Here is a 14,174-nt window from a genome sequence, read left to right on the forward strand (position 1 = left end):
TCCTCTACTTTGAGATGTTGAATGTCCTTTGCTTTTATTTTTATTTTATTTTTAAAAATATTTTATTTATTTATTCATGAGAGACACACACAGAGAGAGAGAGAGAGGCAGAGACAGAGGCAGAGGGAGAAGCAGGCTTCATGCAGGGAGCCCGATGTGGGACTCAATCACGGGTCTCCAGGATCACGCCCTGGGCTGAAGGCAGCGCTAAACCCCTGAGACACCGGGGCTGCCCTATCCTTTGCTTTTAAAAAACAATTGGCATTAAAATCTATAAGCTCACTGATGGGCTATGTGCTTGTGAGCTCCTCCACCTCTGCATCCTTCCCTCCGTGCGTTTTAAAACAATGACTATAAACCATTATGTAGCCAAAACTATTTGTTTTAACAGTTTGTTATCCTTCCCCCAAATTATCTCAGTTCTCTAACCGTCCACTCTTTCCTGAGTGTTCACCCATGGTCTTGTACCCATCAGCTCAGTGTTTCCTCTTAACCAGTCAGCCCTTGTCCTACTGAGGTTAACATCCTGCATTTATCACTAGTGAAACCAAAATATGGGGCCACTCTAAATTATCCTTGTTCCTCCTCCTGTCTTTAGCGCTATCTTTTCCTCATGAAGGCTGTGCCTGGAGGAAGGACAGAATGAGAACTGACCCAAAAGTTTACAGGTGGAGTACTCCATAGCAACTGCTTTTCTACAAACCACAATACGAGTGGTTTAGATTCACTGAGGACATCACACTAGAGATCATTTTCCTTTCGGTTCAATTCCTTCATTTTGCAGATAAAAGATGTGCTGACCCCTAGTCCACTGGCTTTTTGACATTCACAGGGTTATCTTTATGGAAGTAAAATAAAACAACAGTTTTTATTAGCTTTAAAGGCTGTCTTGTCATCAAAGTTGAAGAGATATTATTCTAAATGATTTTTTTGAAAACTATACCTTATTTGAAGAGGAAAACTCTTGCATTTTTGCAAAAGCTTTTTGCTGTAGAACAATGGGACGGATTAAAGGTAGCTCACAAAATAAGGGAACACGTCTTACCTGTTTTTATTTTTTTCTCCAAATTCTTCTATACGGGTCCAGATAGATGGACTATGTTTCCTTTCTATTAACTAAGGAGACAGAAGAATTGAGGACTGAAGCATGTCTTCACTGTCCTGAATGTACTGAAATCCTAACAGCTTTAGCTGAAAAACTATCCAAAGTAGGCAGTGAAAATAAATTTAAAATAGGACAAACTCCAAACTATCTATCCTAGAATCCCAAGACAGGCAGGGAAAACTGGCTCCTGGAAGGAAGACAGTCGAAGAAATAAGTAGAGTGACCTAGACCCTGTTCCAGTATGTTTGAAGTACTTGGGGATGGATAACCCCTTTCCTTTATTCATCTACATATGTCCATGAGCCACGAGAATGTGACTCCCCACGTGAAGCTCCTCAATACAAGACTTCTAACTAACTTTATCACATAAATTCTTTCTCAGGGGTAGGGGAGGGGCCAAATGTAAAGAATCTGTAATGGTAAGCCTATATCTTAATCAAAGTTCTGAGAATAGTTTTAAAGAAGAGTTCCTGGCAGTGAGGAACAGCAGAAGAAGCAAGCGCCCTTGGAAGCAGGCAGACCTAGGCTTGAATTCTGGCTGTCACTTCCTGGTGAAGTGACTTGAATAACAAACATCTCTGAGTCTTAGTACCATTTACCTCATAAGGCGATTTGAGGATTAAATGAAAGACCATATGCAAAGCATCTTGCATAAGGCTGAGCATAGAGTAGGTGCCTAGTAGTAATGGTGTTACATTTGCCCTGGGGCAGTGAGCAGAAAGCCTGGGGATACCCATAGGTGGCATGGCCAGGAGCTCCAGAAGCATGGGATTGTCTTAGGGAAAAGGAGTTCTCTGCTCTAAAGCTCTTATTCCAGTTAGAAACCAACTCCAAGAGACAATGCACCAAAAGCCAAATAGTCATCATTTAGCTCCTAGTACAAGGGAAAGCGGAGCTGTATTACTTGCAAATCTTGTAAGTGGTTTTGCCACTTATCAACAATGTGAACCTAGGCAAGTTACCCAATGTCTCTGTGTTTCAATTTCCTTGTCCCCAAAGTGGGGATAACAATATCTACATCACAAGAGCTGTTGGAAAAACGAAAATGAGATACAGTGTGAGGGAGCATGTATTGAGTATTTTCCATGTGGCAGGCACTATCTAAGAGTTTTGGTCACACTATCTTGCTTGTACAATACATAAAAGTCCTTAGTATAGTGCCTGGAACACAGTAAGCACCTAATAGAGGTAGGTATTAAAGAAATATTATGGGGCAGAGGAGGAACTGCTATGGTTCCGAGAGAAAGAAGATACGTATCGTTAATAACATGCATGGGAAGAATAAGATGCAGTTGGGAGAAGGAAAGTATAGTGGTTGCTGGGTATGACTGTCTCAAACCTTTTGAACTATTACTAATAGAAAATAATAAAACAGCCACCCTGAGTCCTCCCAAAGGACAGACTGAGTTATTATTTTCACCCTTAATGTTTATGCCTTTCTGAATCTGAACAAGAAGCTGCCAGGATTTCCAGTACATACCAAAAAGTGATGACAATACCCTGAAGTGTATAAACTTGTGTGTGCACACGGCTATCTAAAGGAAACCAATGCTGGATGACTGGGGAAGCATTAGGGTGTCTCTGTGACTGCAGCTCAATTTGCCTTCATAGTATGGCCACACCTGCCTCATTGGTATTCTCAACAGTGAGGTAAATAATTCAATAGGGATAAGGCTTAGAATTTCCTTATTCTCTCTTAGTGCTTATGTTCTTAGCACAACACTGAGGTACCACAGACAAGCCAGCATGTCAATGTACTCTACTTGCATAAGATATAGCCCTTCTACATGGTAGAGTCTTTCAGTTTCTAAAATCATGGAGCTTGTATTGTTAGAACCAGTGAAGTGACTAAAAGAATTTTTAAAAACAATCCATCAGTCTGGACCTGTGTAGGTGAATGAAGAAGAAGCACTTTAAAGTCAGAAAAGAAGAAAAGTATACTTAACATTTTGGATTATCAACCACTGCTGGTTTTCCATAATCTATTTCATTCCTGATTTTATCTGAAAGAGATATGATTATTACTACCATTCAAAAAGTGGTACCTTATTAAAGCCAAAGAAAACAAAAACCTCCAAAGGTGGTACCTCATTAATAAGCTCTTGGCATGTCTTTGAGGTGGATTTCAGATTCAAAATAGACTTTACCACACTGCTAACTTGTTCAGTCAGTATTTATCAATAACTTAGAGGCTTCATTCAAGAAGCTTACTGAGTTATAATTACCTGAAACCCAGGGTCAATCAAGGTCTTGTGGGGCCTGAACCTCATCTACTTTGGGAAATCCTGTCTAATAAAAACATGCAACATTATGAATATAAAAATTGCTAGGACTCCTCTCAAGACCTTGGAAGGGGCCTATGGAAGTGAGGAGCCCTGAAGTTAAAGCTTTGGTCAGTTCAAAATAAATCCACCTCAGCTAGGGCCTATACATTTTACAGACTTCTTTAATGCCAGAGAAAATATTGTTTCAACTTATAAACACCTTGGTAACATGTCACACAGGTAACATGACTAATTCAAAGGGTGGCATCTTCCCTTGGCAACTTGCCTTTGGAAAGAAATGCAATGAAGTTTATATTTCACTATGGCAGAGATTTCCTAAAGCAGACTAGCTTTGTCTATTAGAAAAATTTGACCTCAAACAAAAAAGGAGCCTAACCCCCAGTACACACTTACTGTATCGTGATAATCTTTCAGAAGGAACTGTGAATTAGTTTTCGAAGCTGTATTCAAGTCCCATGACATGAGTATTAATTTATTATCAATACTGGCTAGCTCTGGTTCTTTAATTACCTTTTTCTGTTATTTAAGATGCACACAGAAACTCAACACAAACAAGCTGTTGCTTCATCCATTAAGAGTCTTTTCTATCCCACAACCTGTTCCCTACCTTGTCAACCCCCTACCTTGTTACCCTGCTGCATGGATGCCCGCACGGCTCCCGTGTGTTTTCCTGTCAACATCTTTCTCCTTCCAGTATGAAAGTTTCTTGGGGACAGTCCCTGTCTTATTCTTTGTACCCCCAGTACTTAGTACAGTGTTGACATGTATTGGACATGGCACTCAGTGAATGTTTTTCAATGAATTCATTGATTTTTATCAACTGATTCCCCCATATTCTTTCTTGTGTTGCCCATATAACTATAATGAAAGTCAGATTCTTTCCTTTCCTTCCTTCTTTCTTTCTTTCTTTCTTTCTTTCTTTCTTTCTTTCTTTCTTTTTTCTTTCTTTCTTTCTTTCTTTTCTTTCTTTTTTGGAAATTCAGATTCTTCTAAGAGACTCTTGGTGTGATAACATGCTTAGAAATAAAGATGGTGAGTTTAAGGCAGTATATTGATGCACCAAAACCTCCTGGTGCAGAAACCCAATGAGCCTTTTCTCCGGGGTGTTCGCAAGCAAAAAACTGACCCTCTGTAGTCTTTTTCCAAGTTAGGCATCAGCAAATTAATGGGAGGAGAGAGGAGCCTTCAACAGATAGGCATCTGCAGGAACTGTCCCTCTAGCTCCAGACACACCCTCAACACCTTCATCTATCCTAAAAAAAACTGTGTGAAATAATATTTCTGAACTACAAGACAGGTAAGATAATCTTTTCCAAAGTCACGTTTAGAGGAAGATCTTCACCTTGAGTCTAAAATCCCCCTCAGGCCATTGAACATCCCCCACTATGATTTGTTTATATCACCAGGAAATCACAGAATTTTCCAGCCGAAAGGGAATAACACACTTCTTATTGAAGAAGAGTCAGGAAATAGCCACATGGAATTATGCTACAGCAATGTATTTCATGAACATTTTTCACACAACTTAACACAAACAATATCTTTTACCATACCTCAAAGGTTCTTATGGCCCCCAGATGATTTACTCAGAGGTATACATTTTTTGAAAAATAATGTTCTGGGTAACTGGTGAGAGAAGTGCCCTGTGGCAGGTTCTCAGCAGTTCTTTCTGCTTTACCATTTAAAAGAAGCTGATGGCTGAGGAAGCACCCACACTTTTGCTCCCTGGAGAATTCCCCTACACTTAGTTCTTTGAAGCTTTATTTTGCATGCATTGAAGCAGTTAGGAACTTTGCCCATTAGCAGGAATCAAAGTTAAATTCAGAGGTGGAATTTGAAGGACCATGCCCCTATTGGAGAAGCATCATTGTCATGGATTCCCAGGATAGTGTTGACTTGGGTGTTATTTGCTTGGGGCCTTTTATTGCCCATACCAAAGCTGAGTACAGGGAAAGCTGAGAGTGCCATTTATGAGATAGACAAGCCTCTTGGCCTCTTTGTACCTTAGTTTCATTTGAAAAAAAAAAAAAAAGAATGGATTTTAAGACATACTTTTCAGAGTTCATACTGGGCTTAACATCCACTGAACCAATAAATGTATGATGTTTTTACATATTGTTTGTCTGTTTATTTTTTACATGTGTTTATTTTCTATTTCACTTACAGCTTATGTAAAAACTGCATTCCATGCCAGGCCTGAAATGTTCCAAAGCTCACTTCCGTCAATACATTGCAACTAACATTTCTACAAAAAAAGACACAAGCAAAAGAAGAAGGAAAAAAGGTATTCTTTCAGAACATTTACCCTTTGGCAGTGATTCCAATTTATATAGGATGAAACATAATCTCAATACCCTCTCCATATCCTGAAACTATCTCGCTATGGAAGATATGCCTTTTAAAATTTTTTTAGAAATTTAAATTTAAAAAATTTGCATGAAAGATTTATATTTTCATGTTTCTACATGTGTTGCATTAGATACAAATCTGTAAATGCTCAATAAATACTTGTGTTAGGTAATCTTTATTTCTCTAGAAAAATATTTCACATCAGCACTATTGACATTTATGGTTGGATCCTTTTTTAAGAGGGGCTGTCCTGTGCATTATAGGGTGTTTAGTGCCATCTCTGGCCTCTGCCCACTAGATGCCAGTAGCATATCTACAGTCTGACAACCAAAAATGTCTCCAGACACTTCAAATGTCACCTGGGTGCAAAATCACCCTAGTTGAGAACCACTTCTCTAGAATGATTCAGTCTGATCTGTATAATAATTCTTACACTAATCTTTGCTACAGACAAAAAAGATTCGCTACATAATTTTAGTAGCTTTCTACTAATAAAATTACAATCATATTTCAAAATGATTGTAGCAAAGAGGTTTACAATTAAGTTTAACAAAAATTCCAAATATAATGAAATTTATATTTGTAACTTACATAAACTTCAAAAAAGGTAGTGGTTCAAATGTACGTCTTTCAATAGATTGTATCTTATTGCAGGATAAATCTCTAGGAAAAGTAAAAGGAAAATATTGCCTCAATTAGCTATTAGATACCTAACTAGTAGGCTGATAGTATTGAATAAGCAGCTTTTGCCTAAACTCTGAACTTAAGGACTTGTTATTTGAACCTTCCAGAGCCCCTAACTCTCCTCATCTCTCTTAAGAGTCTCACTTTCATAAATGAAAGAAGTAACTACAGCTCTTGATAGATTCTGGAATTAATCTTTCCTGAGAGCAGAAGAATTAATTAGAGGACATTTGAGGCCTCATCAATTTCTAGATTATGAGCTCAAAGTTTTGACCTCCACATAGAATTTCTTTCTTTATTTTGTAAAAGATTTTATTTATTTATTCATATAGACACACAGAGAGAATGAAAGGCAGAGACACAGGCAGAGGGAGAAGCAGGCTCCATACAGGGAGCCTGACATGGGACTGGATCCAAGGTCTCCAGGATCACACCCTGGGCAGAAGGTGGCACTTAACCGGTGAGCCACTCGGGCTGCCCCTATAATTTCTTTTTAAAAAATATTTATTTATTAGAGAGTGTGTGTGCATGCACATGCACAAGTGGGAGGAGCAGAGGAAGAGGGAGAGAGAATCCCAAGCAGACTCCTCACTGAGTCCAAAAACTGTCTTTTGGGGCACCTGCGTGGCTCAGTGGTTGAGCATCTGCTTTTGGCTCAGGTCGTGATCCTGGAGTCCTAGAATCGAGTCCCTTTTCAAGCTCCCCACAGGGAGCCTGCTTCTCCCTCTGCCTATGTCTCTGCCCCTCTCTCTGTATCTCTCATGAATAAATAATTACAATTTTTAAAAATAAATAAATAAAAACTGTCTTTTCATTTCACTGGCCTCTCTATTTTTGTTTTCCATTTTCTTTATTTGTGCCTTGATCTCTATTATGCTATTTCTTCTCCTTATTCAATGATTAATTTTCTTTTCTTTTTTTAATTTCTTAAAAGTGGATACTGGGGAAGCTGAACACCGCATTAGCAACATCCCATATGTTGACATGGTTTCAGTTTTAGTACGAAATAGCTCTTAATTTCTCTTTTGATTTCTTTGACTGGCAGGGTTACTTAGAAGTATGTTGTTTAGTTTCTAAATAATTTGGAGATTTTTCAAATCTGTTCATTTCTAATTTAATTCCATTGTAGTCACAGAACATATGTTGAATGACTTAAATCCTTTTAAACTTATTGAGGCTTGTGTTATACCCATGAATTCTGGTATTAGATGAGCCTATGATCTATTTTGGTAACTATTATGTATCTACTTGAAAAAAATGAGTACTCTGATTTTGGGTGGAGCATTCTATAATGTCAGTTAGGTCAAGTATGTAGATAGTGTTATTCAAGTCTGCTATATCTTTACTGATTTTCTATATATTTTTCTGTCAATTATTTAGAAAGCAATATTGAAATTTCCAACTATAATTGTGTATTTATTTGTCTCTCTTTGCCATTCTCCTTCATATATTTTGAAGTTCTGTTATCAGATGCATAAATTTTTAGGTTATGTCTTTTTTATTAGTTGATATTCCTATAATGATGGAATAACCTCCTTTATCCTTGGTAATATTTTTTTACTTTGAAATGCACTTTGTCTTACAGTAATGTAGCCACCCAAGGTTTCTTTTGATTACTGTTAGCATAGCACAATTTTTTCTATACTTTTAACCTACTTGTATATTTCTATTGCAGATGATTCTTATAGACAGCATATAGTTGGCTTTTGCTTTTTTATATTTTAATTAGGGTGATTATACCATTACACCTAATGTAATTATTAACATGACTACATTTAAAGCTACTAAACTCTCTATGTGTCCCATCTGTTCTTTGTTTTGCTATTTTTTTTCTTTTTCTTCCTACTTTTGGATGACTGAGTACACTTTTAAATTAAATTAAATTAAATTAAATTAAATTAAATTAAATTAAATTTTATTTGTTGGCTAGTTAATTACAACTCAGGTTTTGTTAGTTTAGCAGTAGTTTAATGGCTTGTAGTGTTCATCTTTAACTTTTCACAGTCTATCTTCAAATAATATATGATTTCATGATTGGCATAAGAACCTTACAATATATAGTGTACTTCATTTCTCCCTTACTGGCCTTTGTGCTAATGTCTTCATACATTTTGCTTTACTTCTAAACAGCACACTATATTATTTTTTTGTTTAAACAATAAGTTAACTCCTTTAGGAAGTATAGTTGATGTATATTAAATTAGTTTCAGATGTACAACATAGTGATTGAAGAATTAATACCACAATAAGTGTATTACGGTATTATTAACTATATTCCCTACATTGTACTTTTCATCTGGAGACTTACTTTATAACTAGAAGTTTGTACTTCTTACGTCTTTTCACTCATTTTGACCATATCCCCGCCCTCTACTTTAACAGCCACCAGTTTGTTCTCCATATTCATGAATCTGTTTCTCTCTTCTTTTTGTTGTCAGTTTTCATTTGTTTAAGATTCTACATATAAGTGAAATCATATTGTATTCAGATATTTAAATAGTAAGAAAAACCTTATGTATTTACCTTTGGAGTTACCAGTTCTAATGTTCTTCTTCCTTTTGTGTGGATCCACATTTCTATCGCAATCATTTTCCTTCTGCTTGAAAATACTTTCTTTAGCTTTTCTACAGTGTAAATCTACTAATGATGACTTCTTTCAGCTTTTGTATGTCTCAGTCTTTTGTTTTGCTTTTATTTTTGAAAGATCTGGATATAGAATTCTAGTTTGATAGTTGTTGGTCCCCTCTCCGCTTCACTGCTTTAAAGATGTTGCTCTACTGAGTTCCATTAATTCCAACAAGAAATATGTTACCATTGTTATCTCTATTTCCCTATATGTTGTGTGGAGGTTTTTCCTTTGGCTTATTTTTAACATTTTCTCTTTATTGATGGCTTGAGAAGTTTGATTATGATGTGCTTTGGCATAGTTTTGTCCATATTTCTTGTGTTTAGAGTTCATTGACCTTCTTGGATTTGTGGGTTTATTAGGGTTACCTGTTTGGACAATTTGGGGGCTATTATTTTTCAAATTATATTTCTTCTCCCTTGTAGACTCTACGTATGCATATATTAGGCCACTTGAAGTTGTTGTATAACTCACTAAGTAGAGACATGGGTTTCTTAGTCTGGGATTTTTTTTTAAGATTTTATTTATTTGACAGAGAGTGAGAGCACAAGCAGGGGGAGCAGAGGAGAGGGAGAAGTAGGCTCTCTGCTGAGGAGCAAAACTGATGTGGAGCTCGATCTTGGGACCCGGGGATCATGACCTGAGCCGAAGGCAGACATTTAACTGATTGAGCCACCCTGGTGCCTCATCAGTCTGGTTTTCTTTAACATAAGAAATATTGTTATAACTTTTTTTATAAAGATTTTATAATTTATTTAAGAGAAAGAAGAGAGCACACGTGGGTGGGGCAGAGGAATCTCAAGCAGACTTACAGTGATCTAGGAGCCCAGTGAGGGGCTTGATCTTATGAGCCTGAGATCATGACCTGAGTTGAAACCAAAAGTCAGATGCTTAACCAACAGTGGCACCCAGGCACCCCAGTTATAGTAACTTTTTAAACATCCTTGTCTGCTAGTTGTAACACCTGTGTAGATTTTGGGTTAGTTTTGATTGATTGCTTTCTATCCTTGATGTGGGCCATATTTTAGACTTACTCAGACTCTTCTTAGAAGTCTACCCTCTTCCTGTATGCTCTTAACCCAAAGTGAGACTTTTGGGTCAGAAGGAGATACTTCTGAACTGAACTACTGATCAATGTCACCCAGTTCTTATCTCTGTCTTATTCTAGGTATATCATACCCCCTACCATCCTTACCTATTGGTTGAGCACCTCTGTCCTTCTCTTTATTTATAATATTCATGAGCAACAATTGGCCAACTGGTCCCTACTCAACCCTACCCAACCATCATATGCCACAAGAATTCCTTTATGCAGAGCCCTGTGAAGACCTTGGCCTGAATCTTCTACTCAAGTAACCCCTTTACCACTAATATAATGCTCTGTGTTTCCATTTATAGGATATTACCTAGCCGTATGTCCTGTTGTCTCTGCCAACTCAAAAATAATATTGAGGTTGTTTGCAAGACAGTCAAGCTGCATTGTGACGGTGAATGTTTGACAAATGCCACACGTTGTGGTGAGTTTGAATTGCCTCATGATATATATATAATATTTATATTTAAAGATTTTATTTATGAGAGAGAGAGAGAGAGGCAGAGGGAGAAGCAGGATCCATATAGGGAGCCTGATGTGGGACTTGATCCCAGGACTCCAGGATCACGCCCTAGGCTGAAGGCAGGTGCTAAACCGCTGAGCCAACCAGGAATCACCTCATGGTATATTTTAAATTTTATTTATGTTTTAATTTTTATTTTTAATCAACAATGATCAATTTTTAACTAATGATGTCACTGCATTATTTTTATTCACTTACAGTTCAAACCCCTAAATTTCTTTTTTTTTTTCAAAGATTTATTTGAGAGAGAGAGAGATGTGAGTCGAAGGAGGGGCAGAGGGAGAGAATCTCAAACAGATTCCCCACTGAGTGTGGAGCCCATTGCAGGGCTCAATCCCATGACCTTGAAATCATGACCTGAGCTGAAACCAAGAGTTGTATGCTTAACCCACTGAGCCACACAGGCACCCTTAAAATCCCTAAATTTATAAGAACTATTCCTTTGTTATAAGTCAGATTCTCAGTTACATTATTAAATTAATTACTCCCAAATGAAAACATATGCATCATAATTTGTAAACGAATTTCATATGTATCAGAACTCAGGTCCCCCTTGTCTTATATGACAAGTGGAGATATATTTTTGTTTATTGTTTGTTTTTACAAGTTATCAAGAGTAAAAGTGATGCTGATTTATAGATAAAGTTTATTCAGAGCCTGAGAGTTCCTGTTCCCTAACCAGAAGCTGCTGCCTTCTTATGGATACAGAGCACTCTTCTATTCTTGGACTGTCCAACTCTGAACTTTTTCTGAATCCTCAGCTTTTCTATCCAAAAACACTCAGATACTTTTAAGTATTTTTCTGTATACTATGTTTTATTGGCACTAACTTCATGACTTCCAAAATGTGCTTCTGCACCCAGATAGCTTGAATATGGTTCCCTATCAATGATCTAGGGTACATCATAAATAACACTTTGCTACCTCTGTAAATACAATGTTGCTTATTTTTCAAAACAATTTTTTACTAATTACTCCCTTATCTCTTAGAGGTGGGCAGAATAGGCATGTTTAGCCTCCTTTTACAGGTGAGGAAAAATTAGATCAGAGGTGTTAAGTACTGTTGCCTAGCACTCAAGTGTCCCGTTTAGGGCTCTCTACAAGCCCGTTGCTCCTCCTTTCTTGTGACCTTTATTACCTCCTCCTCTGACTCTCATCAACACCGCTGAAAATACTTCTAATTCTTCTGGAAATGAAACTCGGTTGGATGATACTGTGCATGTACACAAGCCATATGCTGACTTTCATGTAGTGGGAAGCTCTGGATGGTACCCTAATAACTAAAGCTAGAAATATTAGAAATGAAAGTGAAGTATATTTCTTCACATTCTGACAAAAAATTTCTTTATCCCTTCTGCATTTTAAAACCTCAAGTATTATTCCATTGATTTATCGAACATTCCACATTGGCATATCTCTCATACCTGGAAAATCTCTTAGCCTACACTCGTTCCCTGCCCAATTTAAGCAAAGAGCCAGGGTGGACTTAGTGCTTTTTTTCTGTCTAGAGCTTATGTTTTGTGTGAGCTGCAATATATGGGAGCAGGGACCAAGCATAGTAATTGATGGGTAGATGGAGAGGGCATGTCCAGATGAGGCCCTACTAGCAGTGGGTGTTTTCATGGGCATCTGTGATAGTAGCAAGAAAACAAGCACACTGAAGAGATAGAAGGAGGAAACCCCCTGCTCCCACTGCATCTGAAGCAGTACAGGACAGGGTATATGAATACCAGGAGTCACAGTAGATTTGCAGACAGTTTAGCTGAGTGTCTTCCAGACTTGGCTTTTCTTAAGTGCTAGATAATTGGCCCTTGGAGACCAAGGATTATGGAATAATCCTAAATGTAGTCATTCACGTTGTGAAAGGTTCTGAAGAAATAGCCATTTAAAAAAATACCCTTTTCTCCTTTTGTTGTTGCCAATATAGGTTCAAGTTTGAGTTTGTGTCCTTGATAATGGTACTCAGATATTTGCTGGTTCTTAATTTTTATGACTGGGATGTATGACTGCGGACTGACAAAAACTGTGCTATCAGCCTTTCATTATCAAAACTAGTCTCTTCTTTTTCTGACAGATGAAAAAGTATCTATAATGAATGTAGAAGGATCATTCATGAAGGTATTAAAAGCCCGGAAGAAGAGTACCAGTACTGAGCTGACAATTGAGCCAGAGAAGGCATCCTCAGACAAAAATGGCATCGGTCTGTCAGCCTTTATGAATGAGCAGTTAGACTTTAATGATGAAAGTGATGTTATCAGTGCGCTGAATTACATATTACCTTATTTCTCAGAGGGAAATGTAGAAGATGTAGAATCAACATTACTACCATTCATTAAAACTCTGTTTTCAAATGTTCAAGATGGAGACAAGCCTGTGGGTTACTTGAAAAACAACACAAAGAGCCCTTCTCTTGAACCTGGACCCAACAATTCAACTTACAAAAATAAACTGAGGAAACTCTCTTTCCTGGAAAATTTGTTAGATGCAGAAATTCAAGAAAAAATTGATGAGGTAAAAAAGAAAGAAAAAACTGCCATGCTTATACCTCCCGGGATTTTAGGTCCCAAATTTAAACGCCAAATCTTTCCAAAGAAATTGGAAACTGCCCAAGGACAGGAAAAGACCCTTCCCAAGGCTAAGAATGTACGGAAGAGGCGGTTTAGAAAAAACAGGGTTCTCAAGGGCCCCAAGGACCTACAGAAAAGGCACTACAAGGAAGTGGACGTTCAGAGCACCCAAGGGAAACAGAGTGCCCAGTCATTTGTGAAGAACATGGCCAAAGAAAGAAGGCTCAGTGGACCATCCCCAAGGGAGCTGGAGGAGCTTCACATGGCCCAGAGGCCCAGGAAATTAGTGGGAAACTCCATCCACACAGAGTCTTCATTCATAAAGGAGCACAAGGCAGCAGCCTCTTCTTTCCCGAAGCAATACATAATGGGCAGGCCTTCTGCCTCCACTGCTCCAAAATCCCTACCTAAGGTGAGAAACAAATCAGAAGACTTAACCTACCCCATTGTTGTTTTAGAAGATGCGAATGCTAGAGTTAGGGAAATGGAGATTTCCAGACCAGTCTCGCATTCTGGAAAAAAGTATATTTTCCATAAAATTCGCTCACGTATAGTCCAAAGAACACCCAAGACCAAAAAAAGTAAAAAGTTCAGAAAGAAAAACTCACTCTCGAATAGATTGATGCCTGCACAGAGGCCTCCATTGCCTGCCGTCAGGAGCCTCATCGATTCCCCTTCACAGGAGGCTATTTCATCTTCAGAAAAACGAACTCAGGAAAATCCTTTTCCAGAATTATTTACTCTTTCAGAACCTTCTAAAGAAAACACTACTGTAGAAAACACTACTGCACAGAATGCTTCTGAAGAAATTATTTCTCCAGGAAGCACTACTGTATCAGAACAAACTCCCCCTGAATTCACAAACCGTAGGAATCTTTCCAATACATATTCTACTACCACCAGAGACAACTTTGTGCCGACTGTTAAACAAACCAATGAAAC

At 37.8% G+C, this 14,174-nt stretch overlaps 1 protein-coding gene across 1 annotated transcript; it reads left to right on the plus strand.

The window, feature by feature from the left end:
• Positions 1–10,447: 10,447 nt before the first annotated feature.
• Positions 10,448–14,169, plus strand: LOC144309667 (leucine-rich repeat-containing protein 37A3-like; the record flags this gene model as incomplete). The annotated part of the gene is made up of 2 exons (XM_077890757.1): positions 10,448–10,566; positions 12,740–14,169. Coding segments are annotated over exons 1-2 (1,533 nt in total), but the record flags the coding sequence as incomplete, so codon positions are not given.
• Positions 14,170–14,174: the final 5 nt, after the last annotated feature.

The sequence above is a fragment of the Canis aureus genome, unplaced genomic scaffold (genome assembly GCF_053574225.1).
Source record: "Canis aureus isolate CA01 unplaced genomic scaffold, VMU_Caureus_v.1.0 ptg000141l_RagTag, whole genome shotgun sequence".
NCBI classification, from domain to species: Eukaryota; Metazoa; Chordata; class Mammalia; order Carnivora; family Canidae; genus Canis; species Canis aureus.